The 13,131-nt window shown below is 51.1% G+C and overlaps 4 protein-coding genes and 1 pseudogene across 4 annotated transcripts; 4 read left to right on the top strand and 1 right to left on the bottom strand.

Annotated features, from left to right (window-relative positions):
* The first annotated feature begins 116 nt into the window (after nt 1-116).
* Nucleotides 117-1,741, top strand: LOC111073892 (annotated as a pseudogene).
* A 192-nt stretch (nt 1,742-1,933) lies between these two features.
* Nucleotides 1,934-2,259, top strand: LOC111073898 (MIEF1 upstream open reading frame protein). Its single transcript, XM_022366452.2, has 2 exons — nt 1,934-2,113; nt 2,168-2,259. The coding sequence occupies exons 1-2, from the start codon at nt 1,946-1,948 to the stop codon at nt 2,204-2,206; spliced, it is 207 nt and encodes a 68-aa protein (XP_022222144.1). The 5' UTR covers nt 1,934-1,945; the 3' UTR covers nt 2,207-2,259.
* LOC111073896 (probable peptide chain release factor C12orf65 homolog, mitochondrial) lies at nt 2,209-2,680 on the top strand. The gene has a single exon (XM_022366448.2). It carries the CDS (start codon nt 2,209-2,211, stop codon nt 2,650-2,652), a length of 444 nt encoding a protein of 147 aa, XP_022222140.2. The 3' UTR covers nt 2,653-2,680.
* On the bottom strand, nt 2,667-4,567 carry LOC111073890 (RING-type E3 ubiquitin-protein ligase PPIL2). The gene is made up of 4 exons (XM_022366443.2): nt 4,421-4,567; nt 3,405-4,359; nt 3,198-3,349; nt 2,667-3,134 (listed from the first exon to the last, which is right to left on the bottom strand). The coding sequence occupies exons 1-4, from the start codon at nt 4,450-4,452 to the stop codon at nt 2,729-2,731; spliced, it is 1,545 nt and encodes a 514-aa protein (XP_022222135.1). The 5' UTR covers nt 4,453-4,567; the 3' UTR covers nt 2,667-2,728.
* Nucleotides 4,568-4,611: 44 nt separating this feature from the next.
* On the top strand, nt 4,612-7,418 carry LOC111073889 (autophagy-related protein 9A). Its single transcript, XM_022366442.2, has one exon. The coding sequence runs from the start codon at nt 4,751-4,753 to the stop codon at nt 7,208-7,210; it is 2,460 nt and encodes an 819-aa protein (XP_022222134.2). The 5' UTR covers nt 4,612-4,750; the 3' UTR covers nt 7,211-7,418.
* The last annotated feature ends 5,713 nt before the right edge of the window (nt 7,419-13,131 follow it).

Genomic DNA, 13,131 nt, shown 5'->3' with positions numbered 1-13,131 from the left:
TTTTATCTCCCATTTCATCACGAACACGATCATATCTAAAAGAGTACAAAAGCAGGGGCACGGCATACGATCGTTCAGTTATTCGCTGAACGTGACGCCGATCGGTGCCATTCTGTGTAATATATACTAACATGTCGTTGATTGAGACGGAGTCCCAATGGCTGCGCGCTAACCATTCTGCCAAAGATTCTGGAGAGCGGCAGACTGCTGGATAACTACAGTGCGTCGAAGGCGGACACATTCCGGGTGGGAGACATCGATGTGGATGTGATTGGGCCCAAGGAGGCCTTCATGCTGACCCTCTGCTATCGGACGACCGTCCGCTTTGAATACGACGGCGAGCAGTTTGAGCGGAAAATGGTCGTTAAGGTAATATCGTAATTATAATTTGGTCATATCGTAGGCACGAAATAAATAAAAGGTAATGTAGCTGTAGCCCGTATCTCTGTGTTTATACATTACGATAACGTGTTGCTGTCTGCGCAGAAGATTAAATTTATTATATGGGTATATATGTATAGTCATTTATATTAATGTTAATTCAAGAAAAACAAAGATAAACCAACTCATGCGGAGGGGCAATGCATGTTTTGTTTTTATAGAAAACTCCCAGGATTCCACCAGAGATGTACAAGTCAATTCAGTTCGAATATCTCTTCGGCAATGAGATCGAGTTCTATACGAAAATCCTGCCCCAAATACAAAAGATGGCCGGTGGAGAGTTCGCCGCCCCCAAGTATTACTACAGTGAGCTGAATCCGTTATCGGCGATGGTCATATTAAGTGACTTTGCTGAGGAGGGCTGGACCGTTGCCAAGGACCGGGTGGGCCTTAGCCTAGAGCATGCTCGCGTTGCAGTGAAGTACTTGGGCAAATTCCATGGCTTTGCCTACGCCATCAAGCACAAAAATATCGAGCAGTTTCAGAATATGACCAAAAACCTCAGGGAATCTCGATTTTCCAATGAAAGTTTGCACCACGACTTCCTGTTAAAGCTGAAGACTAGTGTGAAGCGCGCTGCCCAGGCTGTGGCCACTTACCAGCCCCAAGTGGGTGAGGATTTTGTGAAGCAGTTCGGTCTCCTGATAGCCGATTACACAAAGTTTGGACGCCAGCGTGTGGCGCCAAGGGAGCCGCTGGCGACTCTCTGCCATGGTGACTATGTGCGGAATAATGTGGCCTACAAGTACGAAGGCATGGAGGAGCCACAGGATATCATGATGTTCGACTACCAGACACTGCGGGTGTCCTCGCCCATGATCGATCTGTCCGTCTTCCTGGCCATCTCCGTCTATGCGGATGTGCGCTACACCCATTTCGATACCATTTTCGACGACTACTGCTCGGCTCTCTACGACAGCTACAGGAAGCACGCGGAGGACGAGGTGCCAGAGTTTATGAAGTAGGTATACGCGAGGCATCTAACTGGCATTTATTAATGTTTCTTTTTTCCAGCCGGACGGAGCTTCTGAAGGAGTACATTCGCTTCCTGCCGCACAGTGTCGCCATCACGGCGTACTTCCTCTTCTCACTCGTCGAACCGTCAGGTTTGTCGTCGGAGGAAATGATCAACCTTCCGGTTTCCGACGAGGATATCATTGAGAACACTATGACATCAGGCGGTGAAATAGTGGACCGGGAAATCGCGCATCAACTGAAGGAAATGTTTGAGTTGAGTCGAACGTACAATGTTCCAATCGACGAGGCGATGCCCAATGTCAATTAGTTCTCATAATTGTATCCAATAAATTAATTCAACCTACTCCATTTCGAATTATCTTGTTTTTTTCTTAATTGCGTACGATTTTTGTTTTTCTTCAATTTCCTTTTGCACTCAGTTTCGCTCACCGTCCGAGCAGCTGATTGCCTGTGGTGCTGCCAACTTGTGTTGTTTTGGCGTTACGTTATCAGTCGCATGGGAGGGAAGCGGCTAAAATAAAATAAAATGTTTCAACCATCTCGACAGCAGATTCTCCGGCTATATAAACACCTCATCCGATACGGCAATCATCTGAAGCTGACGGACAAGAACTATTTTCTGGGGCGCGTGCGGCACGAGTTCCGGGACAGTCGCCAGTTAACAAGTCCTACGGAAATCGAGTTCAACTTCAGGGTACGTGCAGGTGTCTGGTTAGATATTTCATAACTAAATTTTACCTTTGCGCAGCGTGGAGAGACCCTGCTGAAGAAGGGACGCATACTGTAGGGATGATACGAGCCTTGGTTTCCCGGTTGGCTCTTCCTCCACTGGCTGTGCGCAGCAAGTCCACTGCTAACTTGGATTACACGCGCTTCCCAACGCTGCAAGAGTCGGAAATCGAAGAGACCTTCATGCGCGGCAGTGGACCCGGGGGTCAGGCGGTGAACAAGACATCCAACTGCGTATTCCTGCGACACCTGCCCACCAACATCACCATCAAGTGTCACACACATCGACTGGCATCCAAAAATCGCGTAGAGGCACGAAGACTGCTCCTAGACAAACTCGATGCCCATTTTAATGGAGAAAACTCGATTGCGGCACAGATCAAAGTACTGGAGCAAAGAAAGTCCACGGAGCGGCGACGACGGCAGAGCAAAATGCAGGAGATGAAGAAGAGCTGGCAAGAGAGGGAGCGAACAGATGGAGCAGAAGGACCCAACGACAAATAAAAATCCAAACTAAATTTGTATGCTAAAACACAATCTTCTCGGTTGACATATTCGTGGGCAATGGTAAGTGAAGCAACTACCAGCTAGAGAAATCACCAAAACCGCCTGCAAGCTTCTTCCTCTTGGCTGCTAGGAGCGGAGACTCTGGTTTCTTGGGCGCGGCATTCAGTTTTAGGTACTTGCCCACGCCCTCCCTGTAGACCTTGAGCGGCTCATTGAGACGTTTCTGCTGTTCGGCCTTTTCAGCCGTCTCCTGTACGCTGGCCGCTTCATTCTCCCGCTCCTTGGCCAGCTGTTCGACGGCATCAGCAAAGGGATTAACAAAGACCTGGGCATTTTCAATTACAATATCCTCGATTGGTCGATCTTTGTTGTCCACTTCGATGTTTTCTATTTTTTGGAGCGTATCAAGGCCGCCAACGACCTTGCCAAATATGGTGTGTTTGCCATCGAGATGTTTGCAGGATCGATAGGTGATGAAGCTGGAAACAAAGGGAAGCAAAATGAGCAAGGAGTCGCATACAGTCGCATATTGTTCCACTCACAACTGAGAGCCATTTGTGCTGGGTCCCGAATTCGCCATGGACAGAACTCCCCGTCCCGTGTGCGTCAGGTTCGGCTTGAATTCATCTTCGAACTTCTTGCCCCAGATAGATTCACCACCCGAGCCGGTGCCTGTGGGGTCGCCACCTTGAACCTGAAAACGACATTTGGTTATTCTTTGATTTGATATATCCCTGGCGTGTACCTACGATAAAGTTCCGAATGGATCGGTGGAACAATACATTGTTAAAGTAGCCATCGGCGCAGTGTTTGATGAAGTTGTCACAGGCGCGTGGTATCTGATCGCAGTAGAGCTCAATGTTTAAGGGGCCAAAGTTGGTGTTTAGTCGCACATAGCCCTTCTGCTTCACCCGCTCGTATTTCACCAAATCGTCGTCAATGATGGCCGCCTCAATCTGAGAGACAGGCATCATGGCTGTGGATGTGAAGCTGGCGGAAACAGCGCCAGTGGAATAATGAGCCGCATTGAATTTGTCTGCTGTGCGCTTGGAGGTGGATGGTGCCTCTTCGGCAGGCTGATAGTCCTTTTGCAGCTGTGCCAAGGTCTCTTTTGTTTCCAGATTCATGGTCTTAATGCGCCCGCTGGCCGGATCTTTGCGCTCCAGCAGCTCCTCCTCTGACAGCACACGCAAGTTCTTGCGTATGTGGTGGAACGTGGATATATCGAACTTCTCAAGCTTTTGCGGATCTTGTATGGTGATGATATCCTTGCGCTGGAACGGTGTGTCATCCACCAAGTCCTTCCAGTTTTTGGTCTTGATATTCAGCTGATCAATGGCCTCCCAGCAGTAGACATTGCCCGTCGTGGCCACGGCCACGATGTGCGAGTTCTTGGTGAAGGGCTTGAACAGGGCGGGGCAGTGGTAATCATCGGTAGCGTTCTTGTAAAAGTTTAGCTTCACCAACGACTTTGAATCCATTTTCTGGCCTGTTATGGGATTGATCTTAAACGTTTTTAAAAACTTCAATATCGCTTCATACTCGAAGACATTGCCGTTGATGTCGCAGTAGGGCATCTCGTAGGGAGCCATCGTGATGGAGCAGTGTTCGTACGGCAACCGCTTGAATTTAACATGGTCGTTCTCCGCGGATTCCGTTTTCTTGCCACCGTACAACTCGCTCCACTCCGTGTACGTCAAGTACCTGTGGAATTGGGTGGTTGTTAGATTGATTGCATTCTGTGGTAAAAATTGATGTGACTTGCATTTTATCCTTTTGGTGCTGTCGTTTGCCCATTTTTGCTAATTTGTTGCTATTTTTATTCAAACAATAAAATTACTCGAAATTGTTTACTTTGCAATGCCGCCGTAGAGCTGCCAACTGTTGCCAATTGAATCGATATCGATTGGTTGTTGTCATCGATTCGAACAGCTGATGCCCACCAAATGGAAACAATACGTGGTTTGCCAGCCCTAGTTTAGGAAGGTTCAGTAAAATCAAACAAAGAAAGACGAGCGAATTTTCCATTTTACCTATACTATATAGACACCAAAGTGATATAAATAAGTTAGCCAATTGACCTTGGGCTTGGTGCATGATGTCAAGCCCAAATATTAACTACAGCTCCTTGGCCGAGGCGAATCCGTTTCGAGAGACCGAGCAACATGACGAAGCAACAACAAAAGCGGACGACGCAAAATCATTTACAGCTGCTGCGCATTTAGACCCCCTCAACGACCATGAGCCAGAGAACGAAGACACTCCACGCAACAGTGGCATCATGATACACATGGTGCCAGAGACGGGCAGGGCACGATGGAACCACATCGAGGACCTTGACTCGTTCTTCTCCCGCATGTACAACTACCAGCAAAAGCACGGCTTTCAGGTGATTGTCCTGGACGAGGTGTTCCAGGTGCTGGAGTTTGGCTTTGTTGTCTGGCTGCTCACCTTCGTGACGTACTGCATCAGGCACGACGTGCTCTTCGGGGACGCCCTCCCCCCGGGGAACCACTCCAAAACTACACTCAGCGATGTGATCATACCCACCGGGGAGTGTGTGATCAAATTCAGCTGGTTCGCCTACCTTATCATATTCATAGCTGCCATCTACTTGGGCTTTCGGGTGCTCAAGATGATCTATCACATCACTCAATATGCGGACATCAAGAAGTTCTACAACACGGCCCTGGGCGTCGAGGACACTGACCTGGACAACACCACCTGGCACGAGGTGCAGCAGCGCATTCGCAGAGTGCAGGCAGAGCAGCATATGTGCATTGACAAGGAGTCCCTCACGGAGCTGGACATCTACCATCGCGTGCTGCGGTTCAAGAACTATCTGGTGGCCCTGATGAACAAGCAGCTGCTGCCCGTGCGCTTCCACCTGCCGTTTCTGGGCGAGATATGCTCCCTCAGCCGGGGGATGCTGTTCAACATCGACTTCATCCTGTTCCGTGGGCCCGGATCGCCCTTCCAGAACAACTGGCAGCTGAGGGACGAGTTCGCGGTGAGAAGTAACCAAACGGAGTTGGCCCAGCGCCTGTCCAAGCTAATACTGGGCGTGGCCCTGGTCAATCTCCTACTGGCACCTGTGATCTTCATCTGGCAGCTCATCTACTTTAGTTTCTCCTACGCCAACATCCTGCGGAAGGACCCAAGTGCGTTGGGTCTGCGGACCTGGTCCAACTACGGACGCCTCTATCTGCGCCACTTCAACGAGCTGGATCACGAGCTCGATGCGAGACTGAACCGCGCCTACGAGTATGCCGACCGCTACCTCAGTTCCTTCTCCTCCCCGCTGGCCGCTGTGATAGCCCGCAATCTGCTGTTCGTGAGCGGAGGCATTCTGCTGCTGATACTGGCCTTTGGCATCTACGAGGAGCACGTCTTCCAGGTGGAGCATGTCCTCAGCATCATAGCCGTTCTCACTGTGGTGGGCGTCGTCTGCCGCACCCTGATTCCCGACGAGAACATGATCTGGTGTCCCGAACAGCTGATGACAGCCATCCTCGCCCACGTCCATTACCTGCCCACGGAGTGGAAGCAACATGCCCACACGGCACTGGTCCGCAATGAGTTCAGCAACTTCTTCCAGTTCAAGGCGGGCTACCTGCTCAGCGAGATCTTCAGTCCGTTCGTGACTCCCTTCGTTCTGATCTTCGTGTTCCGGCCCAAGGCCATGGAGATTGTCAAGTTCTTCAGAACCTTTACGGTCTCGGTGCGCGGAGTGGGCAACGTCTGCTCGTTCGCCCAGATGGATGTGCGCAAGCACGGCAATCCCGACTGGCAGCTAAACAGCGACCTGGAGGAGCTCGCCAAGCCGCAGCAGACGAGTCTGGTCGGCGGTAAGACTGAGATGTCGCTGGTCCGCTTCACGCTCAACAATCCCGAGTGGCAGATGCCCAAGGAGGCTTCGCTGTTCATCAAGGGCATTCGGGAGCACGCCATCGAGGAGCTGGTACAGGCCAAGACCTCGGCCATGCATGAGAATCCGCTCACCCACAGCCTGATCTCATTCGGCACCATTGGCGAGGAGTACTGCTCCATAGCCAATTCGGTTTTGGCCGCCCAGCTGAGTCCCGCCCAGATGGAGCTCTCCCAGTCCCTTCGCCCCGGAGGCTTCCCCGTCGCTGGCAGCGATTTCCGCCAAATGCTGCAGCAGAATCTGACCGCCAGCGTGGGACCCCTGGACAGTATGCGACGCCTGCGACTGAGCAAGGCTGAAGGCCGCCTCGAGGGACCCGCAGACACGCTCCTCTACAGCCTCTACGGGGTGGAGCCGCGGCTCTCCAAGAATCCCATGAGTGTGGGCGTGGCGGACATGTGCCTTAGCGCCCTCTACCTTCACGAGGTGAGCCAGCAGAAGCGCAAGGCGCGACAGTCGCGCATCGTTGAGATGGAGGACGAGCAGCCAGGGCCCAGCCATTGGCAACGGCCACCAGGGCCAGGCGGTGCTCCTCCGCAACCGCCGGCTGCATCGAGCGCCCGCCATAACGTGATTACCTCAAAGGCTGCCGAGAGCACACCGCTGCTGGGTAGCATCCGCTCATAGCAGCGGCCCGTGTGGATCTAATAATCTACTTAGCGCTAAGAACCCCATTCTGCTATTAGTGATTAAAGTAAGTTTTAAAGTCAGTGTGAATCGAAGCGGAGGACGTCTAGTGCATAGCTATATTAATACTAATACGAAAACGAAACGGAAACCGAAACCGAACTAAAGTAATCTAAACGACAAGCAATAAACCTAACAACGTCATCAAGAGTCTGCTGTGCTGCCTCCTGCATATCTCTGAAAGAAATAATAGTCAGAGATGTTCGATTTCAAGAGTATATTTCCAGATCTTGGCTCTCCTTCACGTGACACGCTGCCATCTCCACTGTGTGCTGCACACTGATAGATAGCCACCATTTGTAGGCATTGTTGGCACACCACACAGCACACAGCACTGCATCCACTGCCAGTGCTGAAGCTGAAGCTGGAACTGGAGTGGAGTGGAGTGGACGACGACGACGACGCTTCCAGCTGTGCTGCATCGCCTCGTGTGTCACTTGCCACACACGAACGCCATTTGGCGACTGGTGTTGATGGCATATGCAGAGAACTGAGAACAGGAGAAGCTGGCAATTCAGGCGAAGCCGCCAAGGTGCGTGCATATGAATCTCCCAGCGATATGGACACCGCGATACTCGGTACAGATGCTGCAGATCCCCGCCAGCTGCAGGAATGGCTCTGGCAAGTTTTATGAATTATGTGCGTGTTACATGGAGCTGGAACTGTAGCTGTAGCTGGAGCCCCTGTTTCTGTGGCAGAACACGTTGTCTCATTTTTCCGCTGCACGCCAATTTTGGGGGGAAGCATTGCCCAACATTACACGAATGTGGATGGTGTCTCATGCCCGTTTTGGGGGCATCGCGAAGAACTCTGGTCAGCGCTCTGTGTAGGAGATGGAGATGCAGTTGCAGTTGCATGTAGTACTAATTGTAGAGCTCATGTTATCCGATCCTAGGTGAACGGACAGCGGTGGAACGCTGCTAGTTGCTTGCTGCTGGCTGCTGGCTGCCGGCCGCTCAAAATGGAAACATTTCACGAGCCTTGTCAAACAATCGAATTTAATTTATGATTTCCTGCGCCAATTGGACAGAGACACCGAACGAGTAATGACACGGCATGTGGTAGACCCCTTTGGACCCCAAAAATATCATATCATTCACGATCAATCGATACGCAATTTGGGCACAGCAGGGCCCGCACAACCGACTGGACCGACTGGAGAATTGAATTGGAAAGGCCAGCGCGGGATTGGGATTGGGACAGGAACGGGAACGGGAACGTGAACGGGAGTCACTTGCATATGCGAATGTCTAGAGCTGTGATGGCCGTGGACCACCGCGTCGAGAACAGAACCAGTTCAAGATCAGGCGTCACTTTACATTGGATCTGGCCATTGAGTGCCGCTGACAGTTGCAGTCGCTTTGGAGTTGGATAAAGTAGCCGGGCTGCCATTTCCAGATCGCAGCTGCCATTCTGCAATTAGAGCCTGGCCAGTAGTCTCGTCGATGCGTTGTTGTCTGGCACGTCGGCTGCTATCAAACGTGTCTGTATGTCTCTGGCAGCGACTAATGATGATAGTCCAGCGTCTTTCGTTTCCCCATCTCTCTCTCACTCTCTCTATACAGTCAGCCAAATCCCCGATCCACATGTGGACATACTCCATTGGACCTTGTCGATTGTCGAGTGTGAAGCATCAGCGTCGCCTTTGATTGACAACTGATCAGCCAGCATCAACAGCATTCGGTCGGGATCATCATCGGCAATGCAGCTGCAACGTTTCCCACTTTTGGACACGCACGTTCCTGCCCTGCCTGCCGTGCCTGCCTGTACTCCTCCTCCTGCTGATACTTCTGCTGCTGCTGCTGCTGCATCTTCGGCTGATAAGTTATCGATTTTTTTCATAATTAAAAAACCAGTTTACTTTGGCTCCTTACAAATAGACTTCGGTTCCGGCTCCAGCTCCAGCTTGGGATGGAGGAATGACTTGGTTCAAATAGTTTAGTCAGCCGCATCCCAACGACGGGATTTGCATTGCAAATTAGGCGCGACTTCATTTCTCTCTCCTTTCTCCGGCTCCCGCTCCATCTGCATTTTGCATCTCCTCCAGCCCCTCGCCCCCCTTATCCGCATCGCTTCTCGATCTGCTTGTAATCGAGCCACGATTCAATAAAACATTTAAACATTAAACTGCTTTTATGCAAATTGCCGGCGTGCGCTTAATTTTCGATCAGCTATAGACTCGACTCAGCTCGGGTCTGGTTTGGTTTTTGGTCTGGTCTGGTCTGTGGCATCATCCGTTTGAATTATCTTTGCATTGCATGCTTGCAACACCTACCGAACCCTGCTCCCGCTGCTCCCCTGCTTCACTCCTTCCAATCACCTTGATAACATCTAGAGTGGATCTTCTACAATTTTACAATTTTGTTGGCTCGCTCCTCCGTCTAATGGCGGTGGCTAAAATGCTAATCAATAGCCTTATCGCTATTAATCTCGGCTTCGATTTACCTTTTTGCATCGGCCTCATCGGCTACTTGTTTTCCGGGAGAGCGACTGCGACCGAGAGGAGTGGCGGAGGGACGGCGGCAAGGGATCTGCCGATTCGGTTTTGCAATTCATTAAACATCCAATTGCTGTCGCCTGTTTGTAAATGTTTGTTGCCTGAAATTGCGAAATGTTTGTTTGTTTTTCACTCTGCGATCTTTGCGATCATTAGGGGGACTAACATTGCGCATACGCCGCGTGGGTCAACAGGGAGAGCAGCCAATCGTGTGATTTGGAGGATTTTCCACTCCACTGCTAATGCTTTCAGCCATTGCACATCCGAGTTGAGGCAGCAGGAGGATGCTCTTCCACTTTTCCCACTGATCTCCGATCTGAAATTGCATTCTTTGGGCCCATTAATTTTGGCTCAAGCCCTCCAGTTGCAGGTCATTGGCTGGGTTAGGATGGGGAAGTCTTTGCCATATTTATGAGGCTGCACAGCCGCTCCCCATAGACGCACAGGCGCAGCAAAAGCTGAACATGAGCCTGCCGGGCGGCAACGGCATCTCCCATCTCGGTCCCGGCACCGGCACCGGGCCACAGCCCCGGATTGGCGCGTGGGCTGGGATGCTGTCGCCCGAAGTGGATTTTCTGTTCAACAAGTAGTTTATGATGTTTTTGTCAATTCATGGCAAAATTAATGACGCTGCAGAAAAGCACACGCACATGGGCATGCGGATGGAATCCGCGATCTGCTGATCTGACTGCCTGCCTGCCTGACTGCCAGCCAGCCAGCCTGGCAAGGCGTTAAAAATTGTTGCCTATAAACTTAACTGCAGAGAACTGCAGAGGAGTCGCGGCCTAAGCTGCAGCTCCATCCGCCATCCGCCATCCATGACTCTCTCTCTCTCTCTCACCGTCCCATTTGCGTTTGCATCTGCATTCAAAAATGCCATTAGTCACATTTGTGGGCCACAGTCGCAGGCGCTTGTAGCCATGACTTGTAATCTTTTTCCTTTTCCCCTGCGGCCGGGCGGACTGCAACTGCAACCCGTTTGGCCGAGTGCATGCGGTGGGGAGGGGGATTGGGCTGGCCAACACAAATATTTCTATTGCCGTTAATGGCGTTAATAATTTTGCAAGCAAACGGGAGAGGAGACGGCGGGCCACTTGGGCAGCGGGTAGGTGTGGATTAGCCCGCGTCTGTCATGTTGAGGATGACGTTACATGGCCGCAAGTGACAGGCGGCAGAGGCGAAATATGAAAGTCCCCACCACAGAACTTTGGGCGGTGGCTAATGCGAAGTTAATTGGAAAATGCCAGCCAAAAAGTGGGAAGCGAATCGTGGTGCAGGCGCCTGCGCTGTCTCGCAGTGCATCCAGATCCAAATGGCATATCGAATTTCACGCTGCCCGATGGTAGCCAGCGCCTGTCACTTGGCAGTAAGACTAAACCACGGCCAGCCCGATAGCAGCTGCAGGCGGCAGCAGCTTCCAAGCACATGTTCAACAAGCGGCAGGAGCCGGCAGCGGTAACAGGAGTAGTGCCCCCAGTCCCAGTCCCACTCCCAGCCTGACGACATGCGCCGCCGTATCCCATGTCTAGGAAAAGCCTAAGCAGGCCAGGCGAAATGCAGAAAGTGCAACTGTAATTCTAAATGGCATTCGGGAAGTTTCAATTTCCCTTTCGGAGGGATATCCCATTCACAGGGATATTCTCTCAAATTCCCATGCACTGTTGCAATATCGATTGTGCTCTGCTCTCACCACCATCGATAACACCTGCAAAGCAAAGCCCGTAATTTGTGTCACCTTTTAGTTTTGGTTTTTATTTTTTGTTGGCGGCTTATCGAATTGGATATTACAGTAGTTGTCTGCAGTTGTTGTTGTTGCAATGCCAGCGATATGGTCGCCATTTTGGAAATGTGTGCGTTTTAAGGCCGACTAATAAACACGCCTACCTGCAGTCCGAGCAGCCACCTGTGCGTGTGTCCCTGTGTGTGTGTGTCGCACTTGATCGGCATTTGAATGTGTTTGTAATTTGCAATTATAGAGCCACGCATAGGCAAAAAGCGAGTGAGCGAGATAGCTGTCCAGTGCGTGCTGATCGTGTGTGTGTGTGTGTGTGCGTGTGTGGTGAATGGATTGGGGCACTTGTTGCCTTTTTGTTCGAGTTTCGGTATTCGCTTCGATTTTTGGTTTTATTTGAATTGAGAGAGCGCGAAACGCTGACAAATTCAGCAAATGGCAAATGAAAAACGGCAAAAAGCGCAGCGGCAGCAACAGCAGCAGCAGCAGCAGCCAAACCCCCAAAATCGAAAAGTGCAGCCCCACCACCATACCAGCATACCACCACACCAGCACAATTTATTTGCGAATAAAATATGCAGCGTGTAAACTCCAATTAGACGCTAATTTCAGCCATAAAATGCAAATGTGCGTGCAGGAGTTTTGCTCGATTGCAACGGTGTGCGTGTGTGTGTGTGTGTGTGTGTGTGTGCCACATTCACTTGTGGGGCCTAAGGCTAAGATCGCGAGTCGCGACTGGAGACTGGAGGCAAAGTGAATGGAAATGCAATTAATAAATGGCTCCACAGCTCTCCCCAGCTCATTGACTGACTGCACCTGACCATGCCCCATGCTCCATGGCTCCATGGCTCCATGCCTCGGCCCACAGAGCTCAATAAACAATGAAACGGACGCACATTAGCCGCATAAATCCTTCGCCCGACAAAGACAACCCGCAGGGTTAGCGTGCTTCATCCCACTGGGAAAGAGAGATAACAAGAGAGTAGGAGAGTGAGAGCGGGATCGCCCACGACTCCACTCTGGGGACCTGGACATGGCTTTGGGCTACGCTCCGCTCCACTCCGACGATAATTGCCAATTATGCGACGAATCAAAGTGGCCAAATTTGGCCGGAAAAAAGTCAAAATAAAGCCAAGTTTTTATTACAATTTTTGTGGCCCCCAGGCTCTAGCGCTGCCTCCGACTGTGGCTCTCCTGTTGCAGTTGTTGTAATGAAGTCATTATAAAATATTGCGTCCATTGCACGCACCAATTGACCAAGCTCCAGATCCCAGCCACAGCCACAGCCACAACCACCACAGTCACAGTCGCAGTCCGAGTCCCAGGCTCTGACTCTGACTCTGGCTGAGATTGAGCTTCGCTCCAGCTCGCTTGGCATTGGCCATAAATTCTCATTCGCCCGCTTCGATTTCGTGCCCGTTTCCCAAACGCAGCTCAACCTGTCACGACAGCTGCGCCGTCTAATCTAATCCATTGACTTTTTTTTCTCTTTTCACGAATATATGGGGACTTTTTTATTTGCTTGCTGCCTGCCCTGGTTGTGGTTGCGGTTGCTGTGGCTGCCCCTTAACTCCTTTTGGGCCGGCATTATGGATGCAGGCGACTCATTAAACTGACGCTGGGCAGGCCATA

The sequence above is a fragment of the Drosophila obscura genome, unplaced genomic scaffold (genome assembly GCF_018151105.1).
Source record: "Drosophila obscura isolate BZ-5 IFL unplaced genomic scaffold, ASM1815110v1 contig_186, whole genome shotgun sequence".
Lineage (NCBI taxonomy): Eukaryota > Metazoa > Arthropoda > Insecta > Diptera > Drosophilidae > Drosophila > Drosophila obscura.
The sequence above is the reverse complement of the archived record's forward strand: the minus strand, read 5'-3'. Positions and strand labels throughout refer to the sequence as shown.

Bases quoted from the DNA above. Each gene is read 5' to 3' on its own strand.
- LOC111073898 (XM_022366452.2), top strand. From the start codon at position 1,946: ATGTTTCAACCATCTCGACAGCAGATTCTCCGGCTATATAAACACCTC. The intron at 2,114-2,167 runs GTACGTGCAGGT...ACCTTTGCGCAG, and splicing joins AAATCGAGTTCAACTTCAGG to CGTGGAGAGACCCTGCTGAA.
- LOC111073896 (XM_022366448.2), top strand. From the start codon at position 2,209: ATGATACGAGCCTTGGTTTCCCGGTTGGCTCTTCCTCCACTGGCTGTG.
- LOC111073890 (XM_022366443.2), bottom strand. From the start codon at position 4,452: ATGGGCAAACGACAGCACCAAAAGGATAAAAT. The intron at 4,360-4,420 runs GCAAGTCACATC...CCAATTCCACAG, and splicing joins CAGCACCAAAAGGATAAAAT to GTACTTGACGTACACGGAGT. The intron at 3,350-3,404 runs GTAGGTACACGC...TGTCGTTTTCAG, and splicing joins GATCCATTCGGAACTTTATC to GTTCAAGGTGGCGACCCCAC.
- LOC111073889 (XM_022366442.2), top strand. From the start codon at position 4,751: ATGATGTCAAGCCCAAATATTAACTACAGCTCCTTGGCCGAGGCGAAT.